The sequence below is a fragment of the Artemia sp. Qi Xiang Cuo genome, chromosome 8, assembly GCF_049724085.1.
Source record: "Artemia sp. Qi Xiang Cuo chromosome 8, ASM4972408v1, whole genome shotgun sequence".
NCBI lineage: Eukaryota > Metazoa > Arthropoda > Branchiopoda > Anostraca > Artemiidae > Artemia > Artemia sp. Qi Xiang Cuo.
In genome coordinates, this window is record NC_142801.1 from 42,233,106 (window position 1) to 42,259,398 (window position 26,293).

The 26,293-nt window shown below is 35.2% G+C and overlaps 2 protein-coding genes across 2 annotated transcripts in view; one reads left to right on the plus strand and one right to left on the minus strand.

Moving 5' to 3' along the window:
• Window positions 1–25,643, minus strand: part of LOC148949427 (uncharacterized) — a 64,777-nt gene extending 39,134 nt beyond the window's left edge. Inside the window, exon 1 of the mRNA XM_089092971.1 lies at window positions 25,507–25,643. Within this exon, the coding sequence (XP_088949097.1) occupies window positions 25,507–25,606 (100 nt within the window). The 5' untranslated portion in view covers window positions 25,607–25,643. The remainder of the gene's footprint in view (window positions 1–25,506) is intronic.
• Window positions 1–26,293, plus strand: part of LOC148949426 (NFX1-type zinc finger-containing protein 1-like) — a 292,710-nt gene that overhangs the window by 47,315 nt on the left and 219,102 nt on the right. The gene's annotated exons all lie outside the window — the stretch shown is intronic.

The window sequence follows — 26,293 nt, forward strand, 5'->3', positions numbered from 1 at the left end:
ATAGAAAAAGTTATACATTGATTGTGAATATTCCACATGAAGATAAGGAGCATCACTTTAATTCTGAGTTTTCTCGAGGAAGTGCAAAATGTTCAAGTTCTCTTCTGAATTTTCTTAAAGAAGTGAAAAAAAGTTAGCTTAGTTCTAAATTTTTCATAGAAGACAGGAAAAGTTATACTTTGATCGTGAATATTCGAGTTCTATTCTGAATTTTACCAAAGAACACAATTCGATTCTAATTTCCCCAATAAAAAATTTAAAGTTCAATTCTAAATTTTTCGGAGGAAGATAGAAAGAGTATGGTTAGGTTAGGTTAGACTAGATTAAGTTAGGTTAGGTTAGGTTAGACTACGTACGCTTCACTTAGGTTAGCTTAGGTTAGATGAGAGACATGCAATAAGTTATGTGTATGTTTAGGTCAGGTTAGTTTAGACTAGATTAAGCTAGGTTAGGTTAGGTTAGCCTACATACGTTTCACTTAGGTTAGCTTAGGTTAGGTGAGAGACATGCAAAAAGTTAGGTGTATGATTAGGTTAGGTTAGGTTATATTAAGTTAGGTTAGGTTAAGTTAGGTTAGGCTAGCCTACGTACGCGCGCGTACGTAGGCTATTATGAGAGACATTATGAAAGTAACTTGCTCTGAAATGGTCTTTGAAAAGTATTTCTTGGTGTTGAGGTATCCAAAAAGCTGTAAAGTATAGTTGTGAGTGAAAAAGATAAGTACTTCAAGTTGGAAAATGGGTTTAGGAGGAACATTAAGAAAGAAACTTGCTCTTAAATGTTATTTTAAAAGTATTTCTTGGTGTTTAGGTATAAAAAAAGATGTAAAGTATAGTTTTGGATGAAAAAGATAAGTACTTCAAGTTGGAAAATGGGTTTAGGAGGGACATTAAGAAAGTAACTTGCTCTGAAATGCCTTTTGAAAAGTATTTCTTGGTGTTGGGACACTCAAAAAGCTGTAAAGTATAGTTGTGGGTGAAAAATATAAGTACTTCAAGTTGGAAAATGGGTTTAGGAGGGACATTACGAAAGTAACTTGCTCTGAAATGGTCTTTGAAAAGTATTTCTTTGGTGTTGAGGTATCCTAAAAGCTGTAAAGTATAGTTGTGAGTGAAAAAGATAAGTACTTCAAGTTGCAGAATGGGTTTAGAAGGGACATTAAGAAAGTAACTTGCTCTGAAATGGTCTTTCAAAAGTATTTCTTGGTGTTGGGACACTCAAAAAGCTGTAAAGTCTAGTTGTGGGTGTAAAAGATAAGTACTTCAAGTTGCAAAATGGGTTTAGGAGGGACATTAAGAAAGTAACTTGCTTGTCTTAGTCGATTACGTCATTCTATGCCCATAAATGAATTCCCGTCATGACCTTCTGATATGGTTCTACAGATTATGTAATCAATTTCTCAGAAATCCATTTTCCTAGTCGATTACGTCAGTCTATGCCAATGTATGGACTCCCGTCATGAACTTCTGATAGGGTTCTACTGATTATGTAATCAATTTCTCAGAAATCCATTTTCCTAGCCGATTACGTCATTCTAAGCCCATGTATGGACTTCCGTCATGACCTTCTGATAGTGTTCTTCCGATTATGTAATCAATATCTCAGAAATCCATTTTTCTACTCGATTACGTCATTATATTACCATGTATTGACTAACTTCAAGTCCTTATGATAGGGTTCTACCGATTATGTAATCAATGTCTCAGAAATCCATTTTCCTAGTCGATTACGTCATTCTAAGCCCATGTATGGACTCCCGTCATGACCTTCTGATAGGGTTCTACTGATTATGTAATCAATTTCTCAGAAATCCATTTTCCTAGTCGATTACGTCATTCTATGCCCATGTATGGACTCCCGTCAAGACCATCAGAAAGTGTTCTACAGAATAAGTAAAAAAATACTAACAACAACAATTTACTATTCGATAAAGTAATTCGATTCCCATGTATGTACTCACGTCATGACCTTCTGATAGTGTTCTACTGATTATGTAATCTATTTCTCAGAAATCCATTTTCCTAGCCGATTACGTCATTCTAAGCACAATTATCGAATCACGTAATGATCTACTGATTGTGTTATACCTATTATGTAGTCTATATCTCATAAATCTATGTTCCTACCCGATTACGTCAGTCTTAACCCATATATGGACTCCCGTCAAGATCATCTGATAGTTTTCTTCCGCTTATGTAATAAATTTCTCAGAAATCAATTTTCCTTCCAGATTACGTAAGTCAAAGCCACTTTCTGGACTCCCGTCATGACCTAACGATAGGGGTCTACCGATTATGAAGTCAATTTCTCAGAAATCCATTTTCCTATTCGATTACGTCATTCTATGCCCATGTATGGACTCCCGTCATGACCTTCTGATAGGGTTCTACTGATTATGTAATCAAGTTCTGAGAAATCCATTTTCCTAGTCGATTACGTCATTCTATGCCCATGTATGGACTCCCGTCATGACCTTCTGATAGGGTTCTACCGATTATGTAATCAATTTCACAGAAATCCATTTGTCCTAGTCGATTACGTCATTCTATGCCCATGTATGGACTCCCGTCATGACCTTCTGATAGGGTTCTACTGATTACGCAATCAAGTTCTCGGAAATCCATTTCCCCTTCGATTACGCAATCAAGTTCTCGGAAATTCACTTCCCCTTCGATTACGCAATCAAGTTCTCGGAAATTCACTTCCCCTTCGATTACGCAATCAAGTTCTCGGAAATTCACTTCCCCCTCGAGTCCTAGATCAATAACATTGTTTCCCGTTAGAATTCAATGCACATGTGCAACCTTCGCCCCCGAGCTATTACACATAGAAACATCAAATAAATCGACCTTGGAAAAAGAGGTCATTGACCGATTACGCAATCTTTCCCCCTAGGGAGGCTATGCCCATATTTGGAGTCCCGTCAGTATTCTATGCCCATATATGGAGTCCCCGTGGGAGTCGGACCCCCATCTCTACTGATATAATAACGTAAGATGTTCTAGTAGTTTTGTAGTACCATACAAAAGGTTCTCTGATAACAAACCATCTGGACCAGAGCCTTCCCACATTTTAGTGATCTAGTTTTAATCAAAACCGAAGATGGAGAAAAACAAACTGGGTTTTTATATGGGTTCAACTGAGAAAAATGCTTATATAATAATTCACGATAACTCAATTCAGTTGATGGTGGGTTGGAGGAAAATATTAAAGTAAAGTGTCTATACCATTGTTCTAGCGGGATTGGTCTTATAAATTAGCTGATGATTGTGTTAAATCTATTAACCTCATTATAAAGTAACTTTGGATTATTCCTAATTTTTGGTTGATATATCTTTTACTTGTTGTTTCTTCCATGTTGCCACTAAATTTATATATTTCTTTTTTTGTTGATTTAACTATCTGGAAAAGAGGGCCATAGCCGACGTTTCTCTTTTGCTTCACCCAACCCAGGCATAACAGACCATGCCTTTTTTTGTGTATTTTTACGGACTCTAATAACAGGAACCGCAACGGAAGCCGCAAGTTTCATAGCATGAACTATTTCAGCATAATACATATCTAATTCCAACGAATGAAATTCTTGAGACTGTGATAGGGGGTGAAAAGGAATTCTAGTTCTACTGAGAATATCATCTAATACGCATTGATGTAAGTTGACGTCTATCATATCCCAAAGCTGTTTCTGAAACCATTTCGGACTACAACGCATATGAGAAAAACATTTAAAACAACAGACACTTCAAGGTAAGAATGATCGCTAATCAAAATTTCATCCGATACTTTAACAAGAAACTTTTTTAACGATTCAAGATCTGAAATTATAAAGTCCAAATTTGCCACGCTGCCTGAATTATGAACATAAGTATAATAAAAGATAGTTATATCTTTAGGAAGTGACGATAATAAGATCTGGGACCACGGTAAACTAGGAATAGTAAGGTCAGTGTTAAAATCGCCACAAAGCAAAATGGCTTTACCACATGCTCGTATTTTATGAGAAATATCTGAGACACTTGCACATGCTTTAGCAAAACGTTCGTTAGATTGTTCGTTTCTGTAATTAGTAAGCATATAAACTGCAAGAATAACGGTATTGCCTAGATCAACCGCAACAAAAGTATTATTCGTTTCAAGTAAAATACACAAGGCTCTTATTTACTCCAATCATAATGCCGCAAGAAGGATGACCTCCTGTGACTTTCGCAGGGCGGATGAAGAACTCGTGTTCACAAGAAACTTCCAACTGACTATTATTAACGCCACTTAACTGGTGCTCTACTATACACACTATTTCGAATGACTTGAGTATTTCGGCTAAAACTATTAACTTATCTCTTGCTCCATTTATGTTCTGAAAATACAGGTTTACACTGCCAGGTTTGGTGCCAAGGTCCATATCTGCAGGGGGGAGGGGGTATCAAGCTCAAGCGTCAGGGCACGAAGCACCAACAGGCGTATCGCTTTTCCACACGGCGGAAGAGAAGCTTTTTCTTCTATAATTTACTCTACAATTTGCGCATTTCACAGCAGAAGCTGGGCATGCATTTTCTCGGCTATTAATGTCGGGCCCGGCACATTTATCACATTTAAGTTCGTTCACACATTCACGAGCAAAATTATCAAAGCAATTTATAGCACTGCTTGGGTCAGTTCAGTGGAGTTGACACCCGGAAAAGCGAATAATCAATTTTGATGCCATGCTTTAGAGCGATCTCGAGATCTAGTTAAGACTTAAAGGACAACTGCACGACTGAACTACCTCCAAAGCGCTTTGCTTGCATAACAGAGTTAACTTGGCCTGCAATAGTTGATTCATCAAAGCCCTTGTCAATCCGTATAATTTCTAGATGTTCCTTCTTTACGACCTTAGCACTGATGCGTGAGCCGGGTGGTAGCGCACTTACCACCGATGAGGCAGAATCATTATCTTTCATAAACACCAGTGGTCTATCTCTCCGTTGCTCAAAATGGTCGACTTTGTCTTAGTATCCTAATTTTGAAAAAAAACTCGCACTGCTTAGTGGGGTCGGAAGACTGCATATTAGTAGTTAAATTACTAAAAATAACAGGAACTGTAGCATTCTCTGGCTTAGGAAGCAACGGCCACAAACGGTTTTGTTCATCCATATTTGTGCTAGCAGACTCTTGTTTTTCAACGAGTAAATTTAGCATTCAAACACAGTCATATAATTTTGATGCCACAATAGTATTTGATTCGCTCGGAAAAACCGAAACATCTGACGGGTCCATAATTGCAAATCGTGGAACAAGGTCATCTTTCGAGATTCGGTCCGATAGCAATTCGTAAAAACCTAAATGATATTCAAAAATCATAGTCCGTATTCGATCAAGCCGTCGGTAAGTTATAATATTTTGTTGTCAAAAATTTGAAATATTCCGTAATTTTCTTACTTTCAACAGTTTCGCAAATAGTGCAATCCAATTAAATACAAAGTGTAATACAGCTTACGTCCTTACAGCTCAAAGACTGAATGATAATGTGTTTAGGTTTAGCCCAATAATCCCCTCCACAGTCCCTAAAAGTTCCACAGCCATACAATCATCCTTAGTAATATTAATACTAACAGCAGTAGTAGCACTACAACTACTAGCAGAAGTAGTATTACTACTACAAGCAGAGGTAGCATGCACAAAGCTTAGGATAACTCTCAAAGCACATAGGATAACCCATAAACACCAGTAGGGGGCAAAGACTCCGGGAGACAAGATGTCATCAAACATCGTATATAGATGGAAAAATGAGATATACTACACTCAATCTTCGAAACAATCTCTTGGTAGTATTTATCCAAGTCCAACCTATCTAAATTTCCTGGTGACACAGTTGACCCCCTCCAACCTCTCCAATTTTGGTCCCGGGAGGAAAATGACAGTAATATTTGTGTTAGTAAAATCTGCAATAAGAAGGGTGATTATCATCGAGCAGTACCAACATTCAGGCTTAATTCAACTGCTGATAATTCTCCCATGGAGAGTTTCACCCGTGGATAATTCCCCGCACTCCACGCAAAAAAAAAAAGAATTCTAACTCTTCTAAAAAATTTCCCCGGATTTTCCCGCCAGAGTATCTTCACAATGGAGTCACTAATGAGAAAGTAAGACAAATAAAACGAGTTTCGTATATGAATACTGGCAAATTCCCCCCGTGTAAAATATCCCCTGGGAAGTTCACCCCCAGGAACTTCCCTCTCAATGGAAAGTTCTCCCCATAGAAAATTCTCGCCCAGGACCCCACCCCACCCCCCACCCCCAAAAAAAGTCTGTATACTTACGAATAACATTGGGAAGATTGCCAAAGATCATCCTTTGCTGAGATCAGCTAAGAGCTCTGAGGGATCGTTCACAGGGGATTTTGTGTTGTGCATAGGTAAAGGGGCTAAACAGTTTCAGTCTTTAATCCCCCAAAATATTTTGCACTGTAAGCTTCTATGGAGCTTATAAACTATGCATGGTTAATCAGATAGATAAATTAAAGTACATCATGTGCCGCCAGGCTTTCAAATAACGCATCCGTAATATCTTGGGAACGCTTGGGGCATCAAGAAAAAAGATTCAAGGAAGCTTTTTTGCGGCGGAAGGAGGGAGGTGGGAAGGGGGCACGTGGACGCGGACGCTACCAAAACACCGAATTTGCAGAAACTCTAGAACAGCTTGGAGAATGGAGTTGAAAATTACAGGCAAAGAAAGAGGGGTAGAGGAACTCTAAATTTTGAATGGGGGAGCATGTTAAAAATGTTGCATTTCTGATAATCCAGCGATCTGAGGTTATAACTTCCTTTAGCAATTAGAATCTGATGACATCTAACTTTGAAGATAAGTCACAAAACATTATATGGAACAAGACTATCAAAATAGCGTATCTGCAATAACCCTGTATTTGAATAGACTTTGAGGGAGTGTCAGGGCAGACAAATGGAACTTGAGCTATGACTTAGAGGGAGGGTATAGAGGATAGGGGGGAGAACTAAAAACATTTCCCAAGTTCATCAAAACATTTTGTACTATAAGCCTGTATAGCACTTCCAATCTATTCACGGTTTATGATTTATTTACACTTTGCAGATATCCGTCCGGATTTTGCAGTCCGTACGGAGATTCCGTCCGTTTTCGTGCTTGAAAAACTTTCTAGCTTTCCGCAACGATTTGGTCAAATCAGGAAGGATTCTTGGCAAGGTTTTTAAATGAATAAAACCATGACTATGGAACATCAAAATCTTTGTTGTTTCAGACTGAATTTCTTTCTCTTTTTGTCTTCTGTGCCTCCTTCACATTATAAAGACTAAAGCGAAAGTCAAACTAGCCAATATGCTTCTTTTAGAACTTGTCCTCATCCACGCTGATCCATTTATTTGAAAATTTTGCCTTAAAACATAGCGTTTTCTGAGCCATCGTTCGAAAAGATACGGACGGATTTCCGCAATGTGCAAAGGAACCTTTAATACTTACATAAATCAAAAGATTCTATTATATGCCAGGTGATCTACAAACCTATTCCTGGCTAAGTATTTATATAGACTGAAAGAAGCCTTGTGTACCCAGGTTATCAAGACAGCATATCTTCATTACCTTAGGAATAAATTGAAATCAAGATTCACTTGAAATTGTCATTGGGTGTTTGGGAGGGGGGGGGGCAAATTGACCTAGATTGGGAAGGAGGGGCAGGGAGTAATCGTAAGAAACTATGCGTCCAGGTTACCAAAATAGCATAAACCTTCCAAACGACTAAAAGATATGGGCTGAACAAAAACTGACACTTAAATTTCATCTTTCCAATCAGCTAAAAAGTGAAATTGGGGGTGGGGGCTGACGTACCCCCTGGGAAATTTCCGTAAGGGGGGATTTTCTGGAGGATTATCCTGGGGGAGCGCCTAGCTTCGTAGAATTCATAAATTTCTTGACTAAGTAGATTCATGCGCAACAATCAGGCCCAAAAATAAGTTCGACTACTGATGGGCTAATAGCTTACTAGGCATGTAAATTGGTCCAAACGAATGAGAAAAAATAAATTGAAAAAAATGGTTGTAGGCCTATCGATTTGTACAACGCGAAAGTGGGCCAAACTTATTTTTCTCTGTCAACGTAAAACTTTAAGCATAAGTCAATCATATCCAGTGGATCTTAACGAGGAAAATGAAATGTGAAAAAAAAAATCTGGTTGCAATGATTCTTAGCGCGATAATTTTATTTTTATTTTTTTTACGACAATCTGCATTTAAATTTCACGCTAAAGTATACACCTGAATTAAATATCAGGACAAAGAAGTCGAAAATAAGACACAAATATAAGAAAGAAAATGCTTGTAATTATTTGTAAGGTTTTTTTTATCTTTTTTTTTAGACAACCAAAACGAAAACGTTTTTAAATAAATGATCTTAACAAATGTAACATACATTTATTTAAACAGATAATATTCAAAACAAAGTATTGCATAAAATATTCTTCTAATAGAGCGGTATATAGTCAACGGGATCGAGATCCAGATGACCTCGGGCCAGCAGAAAACTAAGAACTACGCATGTTTTCAGTTCACATGACTAATAATGCCCTCTCTATACACCCAAAAAGCTATAGTGAAATTATTATTAAAAACAAATTGCACGAAGTTACTGTTGATCAATAATTTTGACTGGATATTCAAGTTCTGTCAAAATTTAAATTACAATCCAAAATAAGAGTATTCTTTATTGTCAATGTTTTATTTATTAACCTTCTGACCCCCTTATTCTTTTCAGACACAAACGGTTTGGAACATTCTCCCCTTTCCCAATGGTAAATCGTATATGTAAACAATCGAAACCTTGTATAATTTATAAATTGTCAAATAATTTGCGAAGAATAAGTGTATTCTTTCTTGTCATTGTTTTATCAATTATCCTCGCGTCACAACTTTTCTTTAATTAATTCTTTTTTTTTAATTTACTCTCCCCTCCTCTTGACTAAAGGCTAATGCTGAGAACATGAAAAAATTCTTCAGATGTGTCCACTCTTTACCTTTATTAATTAAAACAAACTTTTTCCACAGAATAAGTTTTTCAAAGAAAAGGAAAGAACTCCATTCAACAAAAAATGAGCAAAAATAAAATCAAATAGCCTAATCTACCAAGCATGAAAGTACCACGAATCAGCATCGATAAATAAATGAAACCCAAAACGAACAGAAATCACAATAAATAACCGAGTCAAACTCAAAATGAGCAGAAATTAACATTAGCTGGGCTCAAAACCCCTATGCCTTCCCAAGGCTAGAACAAAATTTGCACTTTACTGAAAAAAATACAAATGAATGTGCATTGTCAGTTTAATATTTAGTACTGATATTTAATATTTTAATATTTTATACTGATATTTAGTAATATCAGTATATGTATAATAATAGCACTAATATCCCAAGGCCAGAACATTATTTGCACTTTACTGAAAAAATATAAATGTTTTTACTTTTATAACTTTAATAAATAAAATAAAATTAACATTTTGATTACTAAACATCAGTATCAAACAGTTTGTGGTAACGAACTGTAAGTAAGGAGCGACCCGGCTCAATACTAACCGAAACTCTAAAAAACGGAAGTTTGATACCAATAGATATATCAAAAGAATCATATTTTAATGCTGATTTAAAATATATAAGTTTCATCAAGTTTAATTTTACCCATCAAAAGTTACGCGCCTGAGAAAATTTGCCTGATTTTCGAAAAAAGGGATAGAACTTTAATGAAAATCACACCATCAGATTCAAGGTATTAAAAAACCCTATTATAAAAGGTTCAAGCTAATATATACAAAAATGTGGAATTTTGTAGGTTTTACCAGAAGAAAGATCAAAGATACGTGTTTATTTGGTTTTTTTTCCAGGGGTGATCGTATAGACCCATTGGTCCTAGAATATCGTGGGAGGGCTCATACGAGCGGAATTTAAAAGTTCTAGTGCCCTTTTTAAGTGACCAAAAAAAATGGAGGGCAAGTAGGCCCCCTCGCACGCTCATTTTTTTCCCAAAGTCACCCGATCAAAATTTTGAGATAGCCATTTTGTTCAACATGGTCGAAAATATTATAAATATGTCTTTTAGGATGACTTAATCCCCCAAAGACCCTGGGGGGAGGGCTGAAAGTTATGAACTTTACCCAATGTTTACATATAGTATTAGTTATTGGGAAGTATACAGACGTTTTCAGGGCGATTTTCCGGTAGTGGGGGGGGGGGGAATTCGGGGGTTATGTGGGAGGATCTTTCCATGGAAGGAAGCCCCCCAAGTCAATACCTTGATCTTTAAGTCAAAGATTGTTTTGTACTTTCATAACAGCTATTTATTCTAATTAACGGCCTTTGTGATTAAGGGGTAATTTTTAAAGAATTGGAACAAAATTCGAACTTTAGCGAAAAGAACGAAGTATTGACTAGGGGGGAACCCCCTAATATACGTATTAAAAAAATATGAATATAGAAGTTCGTTACGTAAGTTAATTCGTAAGTTACGTATATTTATTACCAATAAAAACAAAAATAACATGTTCGAAAATAAAATTTAATAACTTTCGAGAAAGCCATTGACCCAACTAAAAGTAAAATTAATATGCACATTTTGTTTTAATTATTCATGTACGGGGAGCCAAAATCAAAACCTGCATTAATTGAAAAACGTTCAAAATTAAATATAAAAACAAGTTTTTTTAACTGAAAGTAAGGGGCAACATTAAAACTTAAAACGAACAGAAATTATTCCGTATATGGAAGGGGCTGCTCCCTCCTCAGCACATCGCTCTTTACGCTAAAGTTTGACTTTGTCTCACAACTTTATTTAAAAAAAAAAAAAACTGTAGCGTAAAGAGCGAGGCGTTGAGGATGGGACAGCCCCTTCCATATACGGAATAATTTCTGTTCGTTTTAAGTTTTAATCTTGCTCCTTACTTTCCGTTAAAAAAAACTTGTTTTTTTACTTGATTTTATGTATATTAAACTGACAATGCACATTCGTTTGTATTTTTTTCAGTAAAGTGCAAATTTTGTTCTGGCCTTGGGAAGGCATAGGGATTTTGAGTCCAACTTATGTTGATTTCTGCTCGTTTTGAGTTTGACTCGATTATTTATTGTAATTTCTATTCGTTTTGGGTTTCATTTATTTATCGATGGTGATTTCAAATCGAATGAGCCTTTTTTGAGTTTCTACGACAACGGTTTCTAAAAACACCTTACATGCCCCCAAGGCATAAATTACTACCCTTACCCTAAGGGCTGTGAGGGTGGTTGTCATCCTCTAAGACCTAATTTCCAGAACTTTCAACAACGTTAAACAAAATCGCTATCTCAAAATTTTGATTGGATGTGTTTGGGAAACTGGTGGGCGCAAGAGGGGAGTTAGTCGCTCTCCAATCACTTTCAACTATTAAAAAAGACACTGGCCCTTTCAATATCCAATCAAATGAGCCCTTTTGAAGTTTCTACGACAACACTTTCAATAAAAACCTTATATACCCCCAGGTCAAAACTTACAGCCCTTGCCCTGAGGGCCGGGGGGGTTGTCATCCTCAAAGGCCTAATTTCCAGAATTTTCTACTACGTTGAGCAAAATGATTATCTGACAATTTCGATTGGATGTGTTTGGGGGAATTGTGGGTGTGAGAGGGGGGTTAGTTACCCTCCGATCACTTTCGACTACTAAAGGGCACTAGCCCTATCAATTACCAATTTAATGAGCTCTTTTGAAGTTTTTATGACAACTCTATCTAGAGAAACCTTATATTCCCCCAGGGCATAAGTGACAAGTTTTGCCCGGTGGGCTCGGGAGGGTTTGTCATCGTTAAATACATAAGTTCCAGAAATTTCAACAACGTTGAACAAAATGGCTATCTCTAAACTTTGATTGAATGTGTTTGGGGAAATGGTGAGCAGGAGAGAGGAGTTAATTACTCTCCACTCACTTTTGAATATTAAAATGGGCAATTTCAATTCCCAATCAAATGAGCCCTTACCCTTGCACTGAGGGCTCTGACGGCGTTATCATCCTAAAAGACCTAATTTCCAGAACTTTCGACTACGTTGAACAAAATAAATATCTCAAAATTTTGGGTGGGTGTGTTTGGGGAAATGGTGGGCGTGAGAGAGGGGTTAGTTGCCCTTCAATCACTTTCGTGTATTAAAAGGTCAGTAGCCCTTTCAATTTACGATTGAATGAGCCCTTTTTGAAATTTCTACAACACCGCTTTCTATAAAAACCTTATACGCACCCAGGGCATAACTTACAACCCTTTCCCTGAGGGCTTTTTTTTGGGGGGGGGGGGGGGGACGGGTGGTCAAACTTAAAGACCTAATTTCCAATACTTTCAACAACGTTGATTAAAATGGTTATCTAAAAATTTTGATTGGATGTGTTCGGGGAAAAGGTGGGCATGAGAGGGGGGTTAGTTGCCCTTAAATCACTTTTGACTTTTAAAAAGGGCAATAGCCCTTTAAATTTCCAATCGAATGAGCCCTTTTTCAATTTTCTACGACATAAATTTCAATAAAACTTATATGCCCCCAGGGCACAACTTATAACCCTTGCTCTGAAGACTTTGAGGGAGGGTTGTGTCCTGCTCAAAGGTACAATTTCCTGAACTTTAAACTGCGTGAAAAAAAATGCCTGTCTCAAAATTTTGATTGAATATGTTTGGGGAAATGGTGGACGTGGAAAGGGTGTTAGTTGCCTTCCAATCACTTTCGACTATTAAAAATGGCACTAGCCCGTTCAATTTCTAATCGAATGAGCCCTTTTTAAAGTTTCTACGACAACGCGTTCTATGCAAACCTTATATGCCCCCAGGGCATAACTTACAACTCTTGCCCTGAGGGTTGTGGGGGGGTTGTCATCCTAAAAGACCTAATTTCCAGAACTTTCAACTCCGTTGAAAAAATGGCTATTTCAAAATTTTGATTGGTTGTGTTTGGGGGAAAGGTGGGCTTGAAAGGGGGATTTGCTGCCCTCAATTCACTTTTGACTATTAAAAAGGGCACTAGACCTTTGAATTTCCAAGTTTTTTTGAAGTTTCTACGACAAAGCTTTCTATAAAAACCTTATAGGCTTTCCCCCCGGGGCAGAACTTACAACTCGTGCCCTGGAGGCAGTGGGGGAGCATCCTTCATAAAAACACAATTTCTCTCTGGAAATCAACAACGCTGAACAAAAGAGCTATCTCGAAATTTGGATTGGATGTTTGTTGGGAAATGATGGGCGTAAGAGGGGGGTTAGTTGCCCTCAAATCACTTTCAACCATTAAAAAGGGCACTAGACCTTTGAATTTCCAATCGAATGAGCCCTTTTTCAAGTTTCTATGGCAAAGATTTCAATAAAAACTTAAATGCCACCAGGGCATAACTTATAATCCTTGCCCTGAAGACTGTGGAGGGAGTGTCCTATTCAAAGGTATAATTTCCAGAACTTTGAACAGGGTAGAACAAAATGGCTATCTCAAAATTTTTATTGGATGTGTTTGGGGAAATAGGGGGCGTTGAAGGGGTGTTAGTTGCCTCCCAATCACTTTCGACTATTAAAAAGGGCACTAGCCATTTCAATTTCCAATCGAATGAGCCCTTTTTGAAGTTTCTGTGACAACGCGTTCTACAGGAAACTTATATGCCCCCACAGCATAACTTACAACCCTTGCCCTGAGGGCTGTGGGGGGTTGTCATCCTCAAAGACCTAATTTCCAGAACTTCCAACTACGTTGAACAAAATGGCTATCTTAAAATATTGTTTGGATGTGTTTGGGGAAAAGTTGGGCGTGAGAGGGGGTTTAGTTGCCTTCCAATCCCTTTTGACTATTAAAAAGGGCACTAGCCACTCCAATTTCCAATCGAATGAGCCCTTTTCAAAGTTTCTACGACAACTCCTTCGATACGAAGTGCCCTGGTCTAAAGGGAAAAAATTAATAATACATCATGCCAACATCGTTCTTTACTTAGGCAGCGTGATTCTGCTGCCTATGATTTGTGATTTCGTCTTTAAAAATTAGGTGACAACTGAAAACCCTGCTATGAAAATTTTGCAGTCAACTAAAGGAACAAAGGATAACAGCCTATATTTCTTTACAGTATGTTCTCTTCTATATACCTAATTTGGGGCAATCTTATCGTCCAGCCTTAATACCATTAGCCTTAGTAATAGTAGTGCTAACAGCAGCAGTAATATTAGAATGCATATAGAGCATTTTTATTTGCTCAACATATACTTCGGCATGTTCTTAAAGTTTTAACTTTATACTCTAAGTCGTTCTTGATATACTGTTGATACAGCCATTTGACAGCCTGCGTCACACATACAGCGTGTTTCAATTTAATTGAACATACGCCCAACATTATCTGTAAATGTCTTCTTAATACCCTTAGCCTTAATAGTAGTATTAGCAGCAGTAGTAGAAATATTAGGGGTGGCATACATAAAGTATAATATATCAGTATTGATTTTTACTATATCAGTATTGTATACTATATACTATATACGATATACTACATCAGTATTGTAATTTCTGTTCGTTCTGGGTTTCATTTTTGTTCAATTTTGGTTTTATGAAGTTCTTTACTTTTCTTTGAAAAAATTATTTTGTGGAAAAAGTTTTTTTTAATTAATTACAATAAATAACCAAGTCAAACTCAAAACCAGCAAAAATTAACATGAGTAGGGCTGACAACCCCCGTGCCTTTCAAGACTAGAACATAATTTGCACTTTACTGAAGACAAAATACATTTTAAGTATTTTCACTTTTTTTTACTTTAATAAATAAAAAATTATTCAAACTTTAAAGAATAAATATCAGTATATGTATATCAACTGACAATCCACGGTCATTTGTTTGTTTTTTTTCAGTAAAGAGCAAATTATGTTCTGGTCTTGAGAAGACATGGGGGTTGTCAGCCCTACTCTTTTTTTGTTTTAAGGGGTGATTGAATTGAACCCATGGTCCTAGAAGATTGTGAGAGGGCTCACTCAAAACTCATAAAAAATTCACAAAATTAACTAACTACGAAGAGAAGCTATTAGAAGAAGAAGAAGAAAAAAAACACTACTTATAAACTAACCTTAAACTGTAAACAAATGCAATGAGAAAATAAAATCCTAGATTAAAGTGATTAATTTTTTATACAAAATCCATAAATGGTAACGAAGTCAAATATGCAAAGAGACAAAAAGATAACAATTAGCAAATTGGCCCAAAAGCATATTAACCAGTCTTGTTCATATTGCCTGCAAAAGAAGAGGTATAGCTTCTATAGAGGTATAGCTCATTCATTTTACCTGCAAAAGAAGAGGTATAGCTACTATATAAAAGATATATTCATAGAAGTGGCCCAAAAGATCCTGTCCTTTTTAAGTGGCGCAAAAGATTGTACCATAGAAAAGTAGCATGTTGTGCTACCCTATAGCACAAGACTACAATTTTGTCCCAAAGAGGGTCAAGTTGCTATGAATTTTACACATTAATGCCCAAGCCTAAATCCAGTTGGAAATATATGCTTAATTTTTTCATGGGAAGTCATTGGGGTCCAATTTGGAAGTTTTTAGACCAAACAAAAAATCAGCACCTTCACCATTGGTGCTACAGTGTGTTTGGGAACAATGGGCATATCTGGGTTTAATCTTTATTTATCAACCTTGACTTTAACGTAAAAAAAGTACCAAAAAGTATAAGAAAACAAGAAGTATTCGAGTTCTATAAATGAAGTGATTCAAAAAAAGAGTTTCACCCCGCAGTTTCCACAAAGTAGGCGTGTGTTCTTCCGACAAACTGTGCATTGGCCATGCTTTGAAGCAGGCTCAATGATGTGGAAGCCTTCTCAATAAAGAAGCTGTCATTGAGCCTGTGGAGGCTCAATGAAGCATTCTTCAGAAAAATACGTATCACTCCAGGACCCCCCCCCCCCCCCTGTTGACTGGATGAAAAGTCTCATTGCTAAAAAGACTTTCCACAGCTTGAAACGAAGACCCTCCAAATCCAGCTTGCAACAAACAAAAATCTCTACGCATAAGAGTTTGGGTTTTTGCCTCCTTCTCTAACTGTAAAAATCTGAAGCCCGCCCTTTCATTGGCGCTTAACTGCAAGCAAATCACGTCACCAATATTCTCTTTTGTACTCATTCTAATAATGACAATAACAATAAAAACTACATAACAATTAGATTTTGAAGTCATGAGCTTTCAGCAATTATTATCATTATATATCCAATACTTAGTTTAATTTTACTAGTTCTTTCCAAGACTGTTTAAGACACATATAGCTTCACTACAAACAAGAGTTTGGATACTGCCCCCTTTCCCAACTGTAAAAGTCTAAGGTCTACTGAATCATTAGCGCTTCACTAAAAACGAATCACATTATAGATATGTTCTATTTCAATTTTGACAGCGTTGAAAATAAAAAAAAAATTATAGCAAAAAAAAATATTCAACTGATGAACTTTCAATAATTAATAGCATTATAAATCGAATATTCAGTTCAATTTTATTTTCACTTTTCAAGACCGTTCAAGAAATGTAGTTTTCTGTAAAGTGCAAATGACACCGGACGCTTTAGAATTGTACAGTGAGAGGAAACAAAACCCAAATTCATGTTTACAGAAATTGTTGTTTGGTTCATACTGGATAATTCAATTTACGTTTCAGTAATTTTAAGATTTTTTTACTCATTTATAGTAGTAACTATTGTTTGTTTGTTTGCTATGATTGTTTATTTAATTTTTGCTTGTATTGGGTTTCATTTATGCCTCAATAGAAAAATATTTTTTTCGTTTGAAGCTTTATTTGCATATTCAACTTAAGCTTTACTCGTTTTAAGATTTATTTATTCATTTATATTGGTACCTGTTGTGTGTTTTTTTCTATGATTGTTTATTTTGTTTCTGTTTGTTTTTGGTTTCATTTGTTCTTTAATAGTAACTTATCTTTTGGTCACTTTGAGTTTAATTTATTGTAGAATTCTATTTATTCTGATACTAATTATAATGTGGCCTTAAATTCTCGTTAGAAAATTTCTCTTTCTGAAAGTTTTTTTTTTTTTAAATTAAGGAAAATAATTTATCTACCTGTCTAAGAAATTTCTACAATTTGTGACAGAAATGAATGTTATATTTCAATTCAGGATGGCATCTTGATTCTAAAAGTGATTCTATTTCAAAGCTATCTTAACAATCAGTAAATCATAGAATTTACCAAATAGCCCCTGGATTCATGGAGGAAAGTTTCATTCAGTTTCATTTCTGCAGGAATAAGTTTATTTTGAAATACTTTTGGGAAAAAATTCTCAAACAAAAAGAGCAACTGAATTGCATGCAAAATGAAACAAACACAGTAAATTTTAAATGACAAGGATTCCTAGCAAAGGGATTGATTTTTTAAACCAAAAATATATTTAATTATTATGCATATAATCTTAAAAGAAAATCAAACTCAAACCAAAATTACAGAAAGATTTATTGCTTCTGTAGATTATAAAAGATGTAGGCTTGTCTTTATGCAATTTCCTAGACTTCAGAATAGTTTACAGAAAGAGTAGAGATACTCAAAAAATCATCCTGCCTGCATGGATACCACGTTTTGATTCTATACCAGCCATGTAAAATGTACCTCTTTCATAACAAGGGCCATTCTCCCCCTCAAACTTAAATGCCTTATATATTCAGACATTAAAAAAAGGAATAGAATAGCAAAAGAAAAACAACATTTAAACTTACTATCCAGCTCTCATATTGAACCTCTTTCTTTTTATTGTCCTATTCAACTAAATAAAATGAACAGGTTCCAAAAAAAATCTTTGTCACAAGAGAATCTTATCAAATAATTTGTGATATAAACTGGAAACAAATAGTGACTTGGGGCAATATTCATCAAACTAGAAATGGAATTCTCATGACAATTACTACACCGGCAGTATTGGCCTTTTATGCTGATTCTAATTATATAAAATTCTTTCAGTTTATTGTTACCCACCCAAAACCAAAATTCTGAGAAAATTTGCTTGATTTTTGAAAAAAGGGGAAACACCCCCCAAAAAGCAAGCAATCTTATTAAAAATCCCTTTGTTAGATACATCATATCAGAGAACCCTAATGTAGAGGTTTCAAGCTCCAATCTTCAAAATGTGGAATTTTCGCGTTTCTTCAGAAAAAACATTGTTGATGCATATTTATTTGTTTTTTTCTCATGAGTGATTGTATCAAACCGAAGGTCCAAGATAATTGCAAGGGAGCTCATTCTTATGTAAATTTAAAGCTCTTTTTTAAGTGACCATACATATTGGGCAAGGGGAAAGACTTGTTTACTACCATTGCTGGGCACCAAACTACGACTTTACCCCAAAGAGGACGAATTTGCAATCAATTTAAAATTCTGAGAAACTAATTGATTTAAAAGTATCAATAACTATATTTTAGGCTTCCCAGTTGCAAGAGAAATAATGCCACACGGTGGTATTATTGGATTCAATCAAGTTGATTTGCTTTATTTGTAATAAAATTGGGCTATGTTTGGAGATCTGTAATTGCGTATCAGCGATAGTGAGGGGGGTGTGAGTTATTGTTTAGGTGGGGGTAGGGTAGATTCCTAAAAAAGTACATTTTAATGGACAAACTGCTTACTCTTCATGAGGTTTCAGATAAATGTTGAAAGAAGTAGGGGGGGGGAGTAGGAATTAATACATCTACCAGCACAGAGGTGGAAAAAGCATGGCAGGCCATCATCAGCCCAGCAAGGAAATTTCTTTGGGGTGCAATTACTGCTAGGAATTTAATTTTTGGCAATTTTAAATGGTAATATTTTTCTTCTTCTATTTATATGAAGTATTTCAATGTACTTAAACAAATGTATGTAATGTATTTATTGATAAGAAAATATAATTGAAAAGGTTGTGATGGCTTCAGTTATGTTGAAGATCAAAAGTCTCACAGAATTTCCATCCATACAAACAATAGTACTCCTTTTGATTATTACACATTTTAAAAGCAATTAACCAGGGATTTAAGGGACCTGACCTCAAATTACATCTTGCTTAGACCTGGGTATGATATGGAAAATAATCAGAAGTTAAATAAAAAAGGGCTTTAAAAAAAGAACTTTAATGAAAATCACACCATCAGATTCACCATATCAAATAACCCTACTGTGGAGGTTTCAAGCTCATGTCTGCAAAAATGTGGAATGTAAACATTTTTGGCCAGAAGAAAAATCATGGATGCATGTTTATTTGTTTCTTAGAGATGATTTTATTGACCCAGTGGGCCTAGAACGTCAGGAGAGGGCTCATTCTAACAGAAATAAAAAGTTCAAGTGCCCTTTGTAAGTGACCAAAAAATTGGAGGGCATCTAGACCTCCTCCCAGACTATTTTTTCCCAAAATTTGTCCAATCAAAACTTCAGGGTAGCTTTTTGGTTCAGCATAGTTGAAAGGCCCAATAACTATGTCTTTGGAGATAAAACAACCCCCTACAGCCCCTGGGGAAAGGTTTTTAAGTTATCACATTTGCCTATTGGTTATGCATAGTATTTGTTATTGGGAAGCATGCATACATTTTTTGGGTGGGGAGGGAAAGACAAATTTTCTGCAGGGAGGATTTTCCATGGGAAAAATTTTCCATGGAGAGAGAACTTTCAAAGGAAATTTTATAATGGGTGAATTTGCCAGAATTCTTATACAAAATTTCTTTATATGTCTTGCTTTCTTTTTATCAATACAATTTTACATGTGAAGATGTTAAGGGTGATTGTCTGGGGTAAATTTTCACCAGGAATAAATTGTCTAGAGGATATTTCTGAAGGGAGATTTTTCTGTGGAGGTGAAGCCAGGTATCCTGGTGTTATTTAAAAAACAATCAGAAATTAAATGAAAAACAACAAGTTTCTTCAACTGAAAGTAAGGAGCAACATTAAAACTTAAAATGGACAAAAATTATTACATATATGAGGGAGGTGAAGCCAGGTATCCTGGTGTTATTTAAAAAACAAACAGAAATTAAATGAAAAACAACAAGTTTCTTCAACTGAAAGTAAGGAGCAACTTTAAAACTTAAAATGGACGAAAATTATTACATATATGAGGGAGGCTGCCCCCCCCCCCGCAACACCTTGCTCTTTATGCTAAAGTTTTAATTTTGTCCCAATTCTTTTAAAACACCTCCTGAAACACAAGAGTTGTTTAACTAGAACAATAAGTAACCTTTTTTTTAAGTGCCAAGACACTGCAGCATGATAAGCAAGGTGTTGAGGAGGGGGCAGCCCCCCTCATATTCATAATAATTTCTGTAAATTTTAAGTTTTAATGTTGCTCCTTACTTTCAGTTGAAAAAACTTTCTTTATTTTTAATGAAGCTTTGAGACAAACGAAACAATAACCTACTTACAAAAACTAAGATATAAACTCTCACCATTAAGTTCTGTTGAGAAATGCTGAAGCATTGGACAAACATTCTTTAACAATATCAAAAGTTTTGAACTTGGTTATCAAACACCAAAATATTTAGTGGCTTTAGACTCAGTGTTAATAAAAAGTAACAAATTTTCAAAGTAAATTGTTCAAAGTAAAACATTAAAACTAAGATTAAGAAAATCAAATAATAATTTTTAATTTAATTTTGAATACCAAAAACCAATATATTTGACACCTTTATGCTTCATAACTGTAAAAAATTAGATCTTTTTCAAAGTGACAACTACATAAATACAATCACTACTGGAAAAACATGATGATAAAACACAAAAAACATATCCGTTCAGGGGGGAAATACTGATACTCCCAGCATTTCATTCAGGGGAAACATTTCTGATTATAATGGCTCCATATATCAGCTCATGGGTACTCTTGCAATGCAAGCAAAAGTTAATGGCATATTTTTACCAAATTACCCCTTATTAAGTTGTTTTCCTTGCGTTTCCTTTAATCATACAAACTTTTTTTGTACTAATAACTGCACTAATTACTAATAAACAAATGCATGTTTGGGATCACCATAAGAAGCTGATTCTTTGATTGAATTTTATCAATAGTTAGGCTCTTATACTTTCATTATTGACAGGGATTTTTATTTACTTATCATTGAATTACTGTGAAGAATTTGATTTTTTTTTTGTTACTCCAACCAAATCATACAGAAAAAAAATTTTGTGGAAAATTGGAAAGGGGTCACTCAGTCACAAATTAGAACTTATATTTTCCTTATTAAGTGTCAAAATCTGTTAGCAGGTAGCCAACAATGGGGCAGCACACATTTTTCCTGTGTTTCTTTGCTATTCTGCTGTCTTTCCTTTGATTTCCTTATAATTACTTTACAGTCCCAATTTCCCAGGGGGCCATACCCCTTCCTGCCAGTGCCCATGCTGCAGGTTCAAATCCATGGGTTGGTTTTAGGGACAATATGCCCCCAGAAGGTAAACAATTGTACTAATTATAGACAGGGGCCCAAACAGGGGCAGATTTAAAGCTTTGATGCTTCTAGGCCCAGAGTTTTTGCTGCCCCCTATCAGGGTATTTTTTTTTTAGAAGAAAAAGGGACTTGGGGGAAATTTACAAAAATCAGAGATAGTGGAAGCACTGAAGAGAGTTGATACTGAAATCTCAGCTGTCATTCAACAGTTTATAAGCGGCCACAGAATTCCTGTGTTGCTTTAAAATAACTTTTTCTCAAAATTTAAATAGGCTATGTATAGACCTGTCATCTATGCAGCCTTCTAAGCCCTGGTAATAAGGAAAGAGTACAGACCATAATACAATAACCCCTTCCCAGGGTATATTGGTAAATTTTCCGATTCACACACTTATAAGATAGGAAAGAAATAGACATACCTTTAGAATTAGAATTTCATCTTGAATACAAATATAACATTTAATTGAACTGGAAATGAACTCTAACCCTACACCCTAATTACCTTACCTTAAATCACACTTGTTAGCAACATAGACAAATCTAGTGAATGTCAGACACTGATAATAGGGCTGCAGAACATCTGCTGCATTTCATTGTGTGTACCCTGGTGGAAATGTACAAGCACTCCACTACATAAGGAGACATGTTAAGAAAACAATTCTTACTTCATAATATGCAAAATAATCCTAGTTAACATATTTTCCAGCAGAAGAACCTTTATCATCACTTCTTTCACTGTTGTACAATTTTTTTGTTTTTTTTTATAACAAAATTGATATAGATTTGACTGCATTTATTTGTTTTCAAATAGTCTATATATGAAAGTTAAATAAGATCACTGCCATCTATCAAAACGATATTAATAAACAAATATTGATAAAATAGGTTATGTTAAGTTAGAATTAGCTAGATGGCTATTGGGTGTTTGTTTTATATATAATTTTCAAGACTTGGAGCATAGACATAAATATTGAAAAATGTGATTGAAAAACTGGAAATACAGTGAAAGAAGCGGAGATAAAAATTCTCCTACTGGACAATATGTTATCTAGGATTATTTTGCATATTATGAAGTAAGAATTGGTTTCTTAACCTGTCTCCCTATGTAGTAGACTGCTCATACATTTACACATGTATCCCTAGTGTTCAGAGATAAACCCTTAGCAGTATAGCCTATGTACTGAATTCTCTATACATCACTCTTTTCTTGGTAAATCTCTAATTGGTGCAACAATTTAGCTAGGATGAAAGTGAAAACATCATTTGATGCCCTTTTTTATGCTCTTTCATAATTCAAGAAATGCTTCTGGGGCTAATTGCATCTTCAGTCCCTAAAGGGGCCCCAAAGGTATTTTATATAAACAATGAAAGAGAATAAAAAAGCATCAAATGATGTTTTCACTTTCATACTAGCTAAATTATATGGCCCACTGCATATTTACCATGAAGTTTACCCACCCCCCTAATGTGCAAATATATACCCTGAATTGGAACATACCCTGAATTATCAACAGCAAAGTTTCAAATCACAAAGTTCAGTGCTACTTTTTGTTGACAGCATTTGAAAAACTTGAAATGGTAGGAAAACAGTTTATATTTGAGTTGCCTAATAGAGGTTTTAATTGTTATAAATAAGTATGTTTGGAATATATTACTGTTGAACAACTTATTTATAAACTAGTGATATCTTTGTAACTACTTTTCAATAACTTAACTAGTGTTGATAACTTCTTTGTGTGGTTAAAATAATGAAATTCCTTTAGGGCCCCTTTAAGGGCTCAAGATGCAACTAGCCCCAGAAGCCATTCTTGAATTGTGAAAGAGCATAAAAAAGGCATCAAATGATGTTTTTACTTTCATCCTAGGCCTAGCTAAATTGGTAAATATTTACCAAATCATATTATTGAGTTACAACTAAAGTGAATATACCACTTGATGCCTTTTTTTTTATGCTCTTTACAAATTTAATAATCAAATTTGTTGGAAATGAATATTAGCCCACACCCCTATATATACCAGTCCAGGGTTTAAATTAGTACATTAGAGGGGGGGGGGACAGTTTTAAGTTACCTCTCATTTACATCAGAAATAAAATTACCCCCACCCCCTAATGTGCAAGTATGTACCCTTAAGTGGTATATATAGGGGTGGGGGCTAAAATACATTCCTGACAAAAATGATAATTATATTTGCAAAGAGCATAAAAAAGGGCATTGAGTGGTAAATTCACTTTAGTTGTAACTCAATAATATGATTTGGCAAATATTTACTGCTAAATCAGCTCCCCCCCCCCAAAAAAAAATAGAGAAAAAAAATATCATATAGCTCATGTCCCTTGATTCTCTGCATTTGAACTCCTCTTGCCCTCCTCCCCCCAATAAAAATACTGAAGCTGTGCCCCTGTAGGGGGAGGGGGTAAAATTTATTCCATTGCAAATGAGGGCTAGGCTATATTTGGATTCAGGATAAAATTCTGATTCTAGTGGTATTTCTGTTTCTTAGCTATCTAATTAGCAGGAGAAAATCTCCAGCAGGTAAATTTTTTACCAAATTGCATTAATGAGTTACAAATAAAGTGAATATACCACTTGGTAAATTTTTACCAAATCATATTATTGAGTAACAACTAAAGTGAATATACCATTCAATGCCTTTTTTATGCTGATTATGAATACAATAATCATTTTGTTGGAAATTAATTATACCCCCCCCCCTAACCAAACCCCCACCCCCAAATGTGCAAATACATTTCCTGAATTGACATATATAGGCGGGGGGCTAAAATTCATTTCCAACAAAAATGATTATTATATATGTAATCAGCATAAAAAAAAAGGCATTGAGTGGTATATTCACTTTATTTGTAACTCAATAATATGATTTTGTAAAAATTTCGGTCAATATATACGAAATCATATTATTGAGTTAGGACTAAAGTGAATACACCATTCGATGCCTTTTTTTATGCTGATTACGAATATAATAATCATTTCTATCGGAAATTCAAATTTAAGCCATTTTTGAGCTCATGAAAATGACAAAAAATAGGGTGTAAAAAGGCTAATATAGGGTGTAAAAATGCTTAAAACATTTGTTTTAAACTTACTGTTTCATAATAAATAATTATTTTAATCCACAAGCACTGATTTTCCATGAGTAACAAGTATATAAGTTCCAAAAATTCATTTTCCAAATATTATGTATATTTTTCTTCCTTAACGCCGAATGTTCAAGAATGCGTTTTCGACGAAACGTCGAAAATATTAAACCTAACCAAACCTAACCTAACCTAATCCTTTAATATTTTCGACGGATTGACAAAAACGCATTCTTGAACATTCAGCATTAAGTAGGAAAAAAATACATAATATTTGCAAAATGAATTCTTGCAACATATATACTTGTGATTATCCAACCTACTCATGGAAAGTCAGTGCTTATGGATTAAAATAAGTATTTATTATGAAACAGTAAGTTTAAAACAAAGGTTTTAAGCCTTTTTCCACGCTATATTACACCCTATTTTTTGTCATTTTCAAGAGCTCAAAAATGGCTTAAATTTGAATTTCCGATAGGAATGATTATTATATTCGTAATCAGCATAAAAAAAGGCATCGAATGGTGTATTCACTTTAGTCCTAACTCAATAATATGATTTCGTATATATTGACCAAAATTTCCCCTCAAACATTTTTATTCGGGGGGGGGGGGGGCAAGGGGGTTCCATATCCAGATAGTCAAAGGGCATGGGATGTGTAATTTTTTTATTAACATTATTGGGGGCAACTGTCCCCTCTTGCCACCCCAAACAAATCCCCTGCTAATTAGTGAGTTAATCAGAAAATCTGCACTGTATTTTAGTCCCCTGATTCATTCATGAAACTGTTATTCACTTGATGGAACTAGGCTAATTTTCAAGATAGGCCTAGCCAAATTTCCTCATCTAAAACTTTGCCACATACCAATTAAGGTAAACCCTAAATTAACTGGCTGGCTCACCCTAATAAAAGCAACATTTAGTCCTAGCCTAGTTTAGGTTCCCTATAGGCTACCCTTGAAGTGCATTATCTTATAGAAAAACAAACAAGAATTACTAACTAGTATGAATATCTCTGGCAACTGAAGAATCAATATTTTTCCTCTGAATAACAGTCATGTTGACTTCTGAAAGTCTACTTGAATTTTTTGACTTCTTCATACTTCACGTTTTTGAATAATTCAAATTTCAAGCAACATACGATTTTACTATTCGACTTAATACCAGTGTTGACAATATTCGTTGCATTTTCCCTACCAATATGCGTCATATTTTACAGTATATTTGATGCCCGTGTGGCCCGCAATACAAATACGTCGCCACTAGTTTTAGCAAAAAAACTAAGTTGTTCTGAAGCAGTTATTTTCTAGTGACTTTTCTTGCAAATGGATATTAAAGTTAAAGCAAAAAAGGTAGAAAAGAGCAAGAAAGAGCTACATCCCCTTCCGATGCCCCCCGCTCTGTGAAAGGAGAAAACAAATTCCTTATTGATAAATTCATAGTTTTTTTCCCCTCTTTAGATCTCTCATCCGTTTTTTTCACTAGTAACTTGACAAGAATATCTGTTTTTTGGGAAAGTGGAAGCAGAACAAACTAATCTTTGCTTTTATAACCCAAACAATATGTTTGTTTATCATATTTGACTCCTTTTCCGCCACTTTCTTCTGAAAAGTAGGGCATACTATCGTATGTGTGTCATTTTTCTATTTTCCGATCCTCCGATAAAAAAAGAACTGAAGTACCTGTCAAAATCTTCTCACGACATTTTTCAACAAAAGTGGATATTCTGGATGCCTTCTAAAGGATGTGAATGCTAGATTTAAAAATTATTGCTGGCTCAGCAAATGT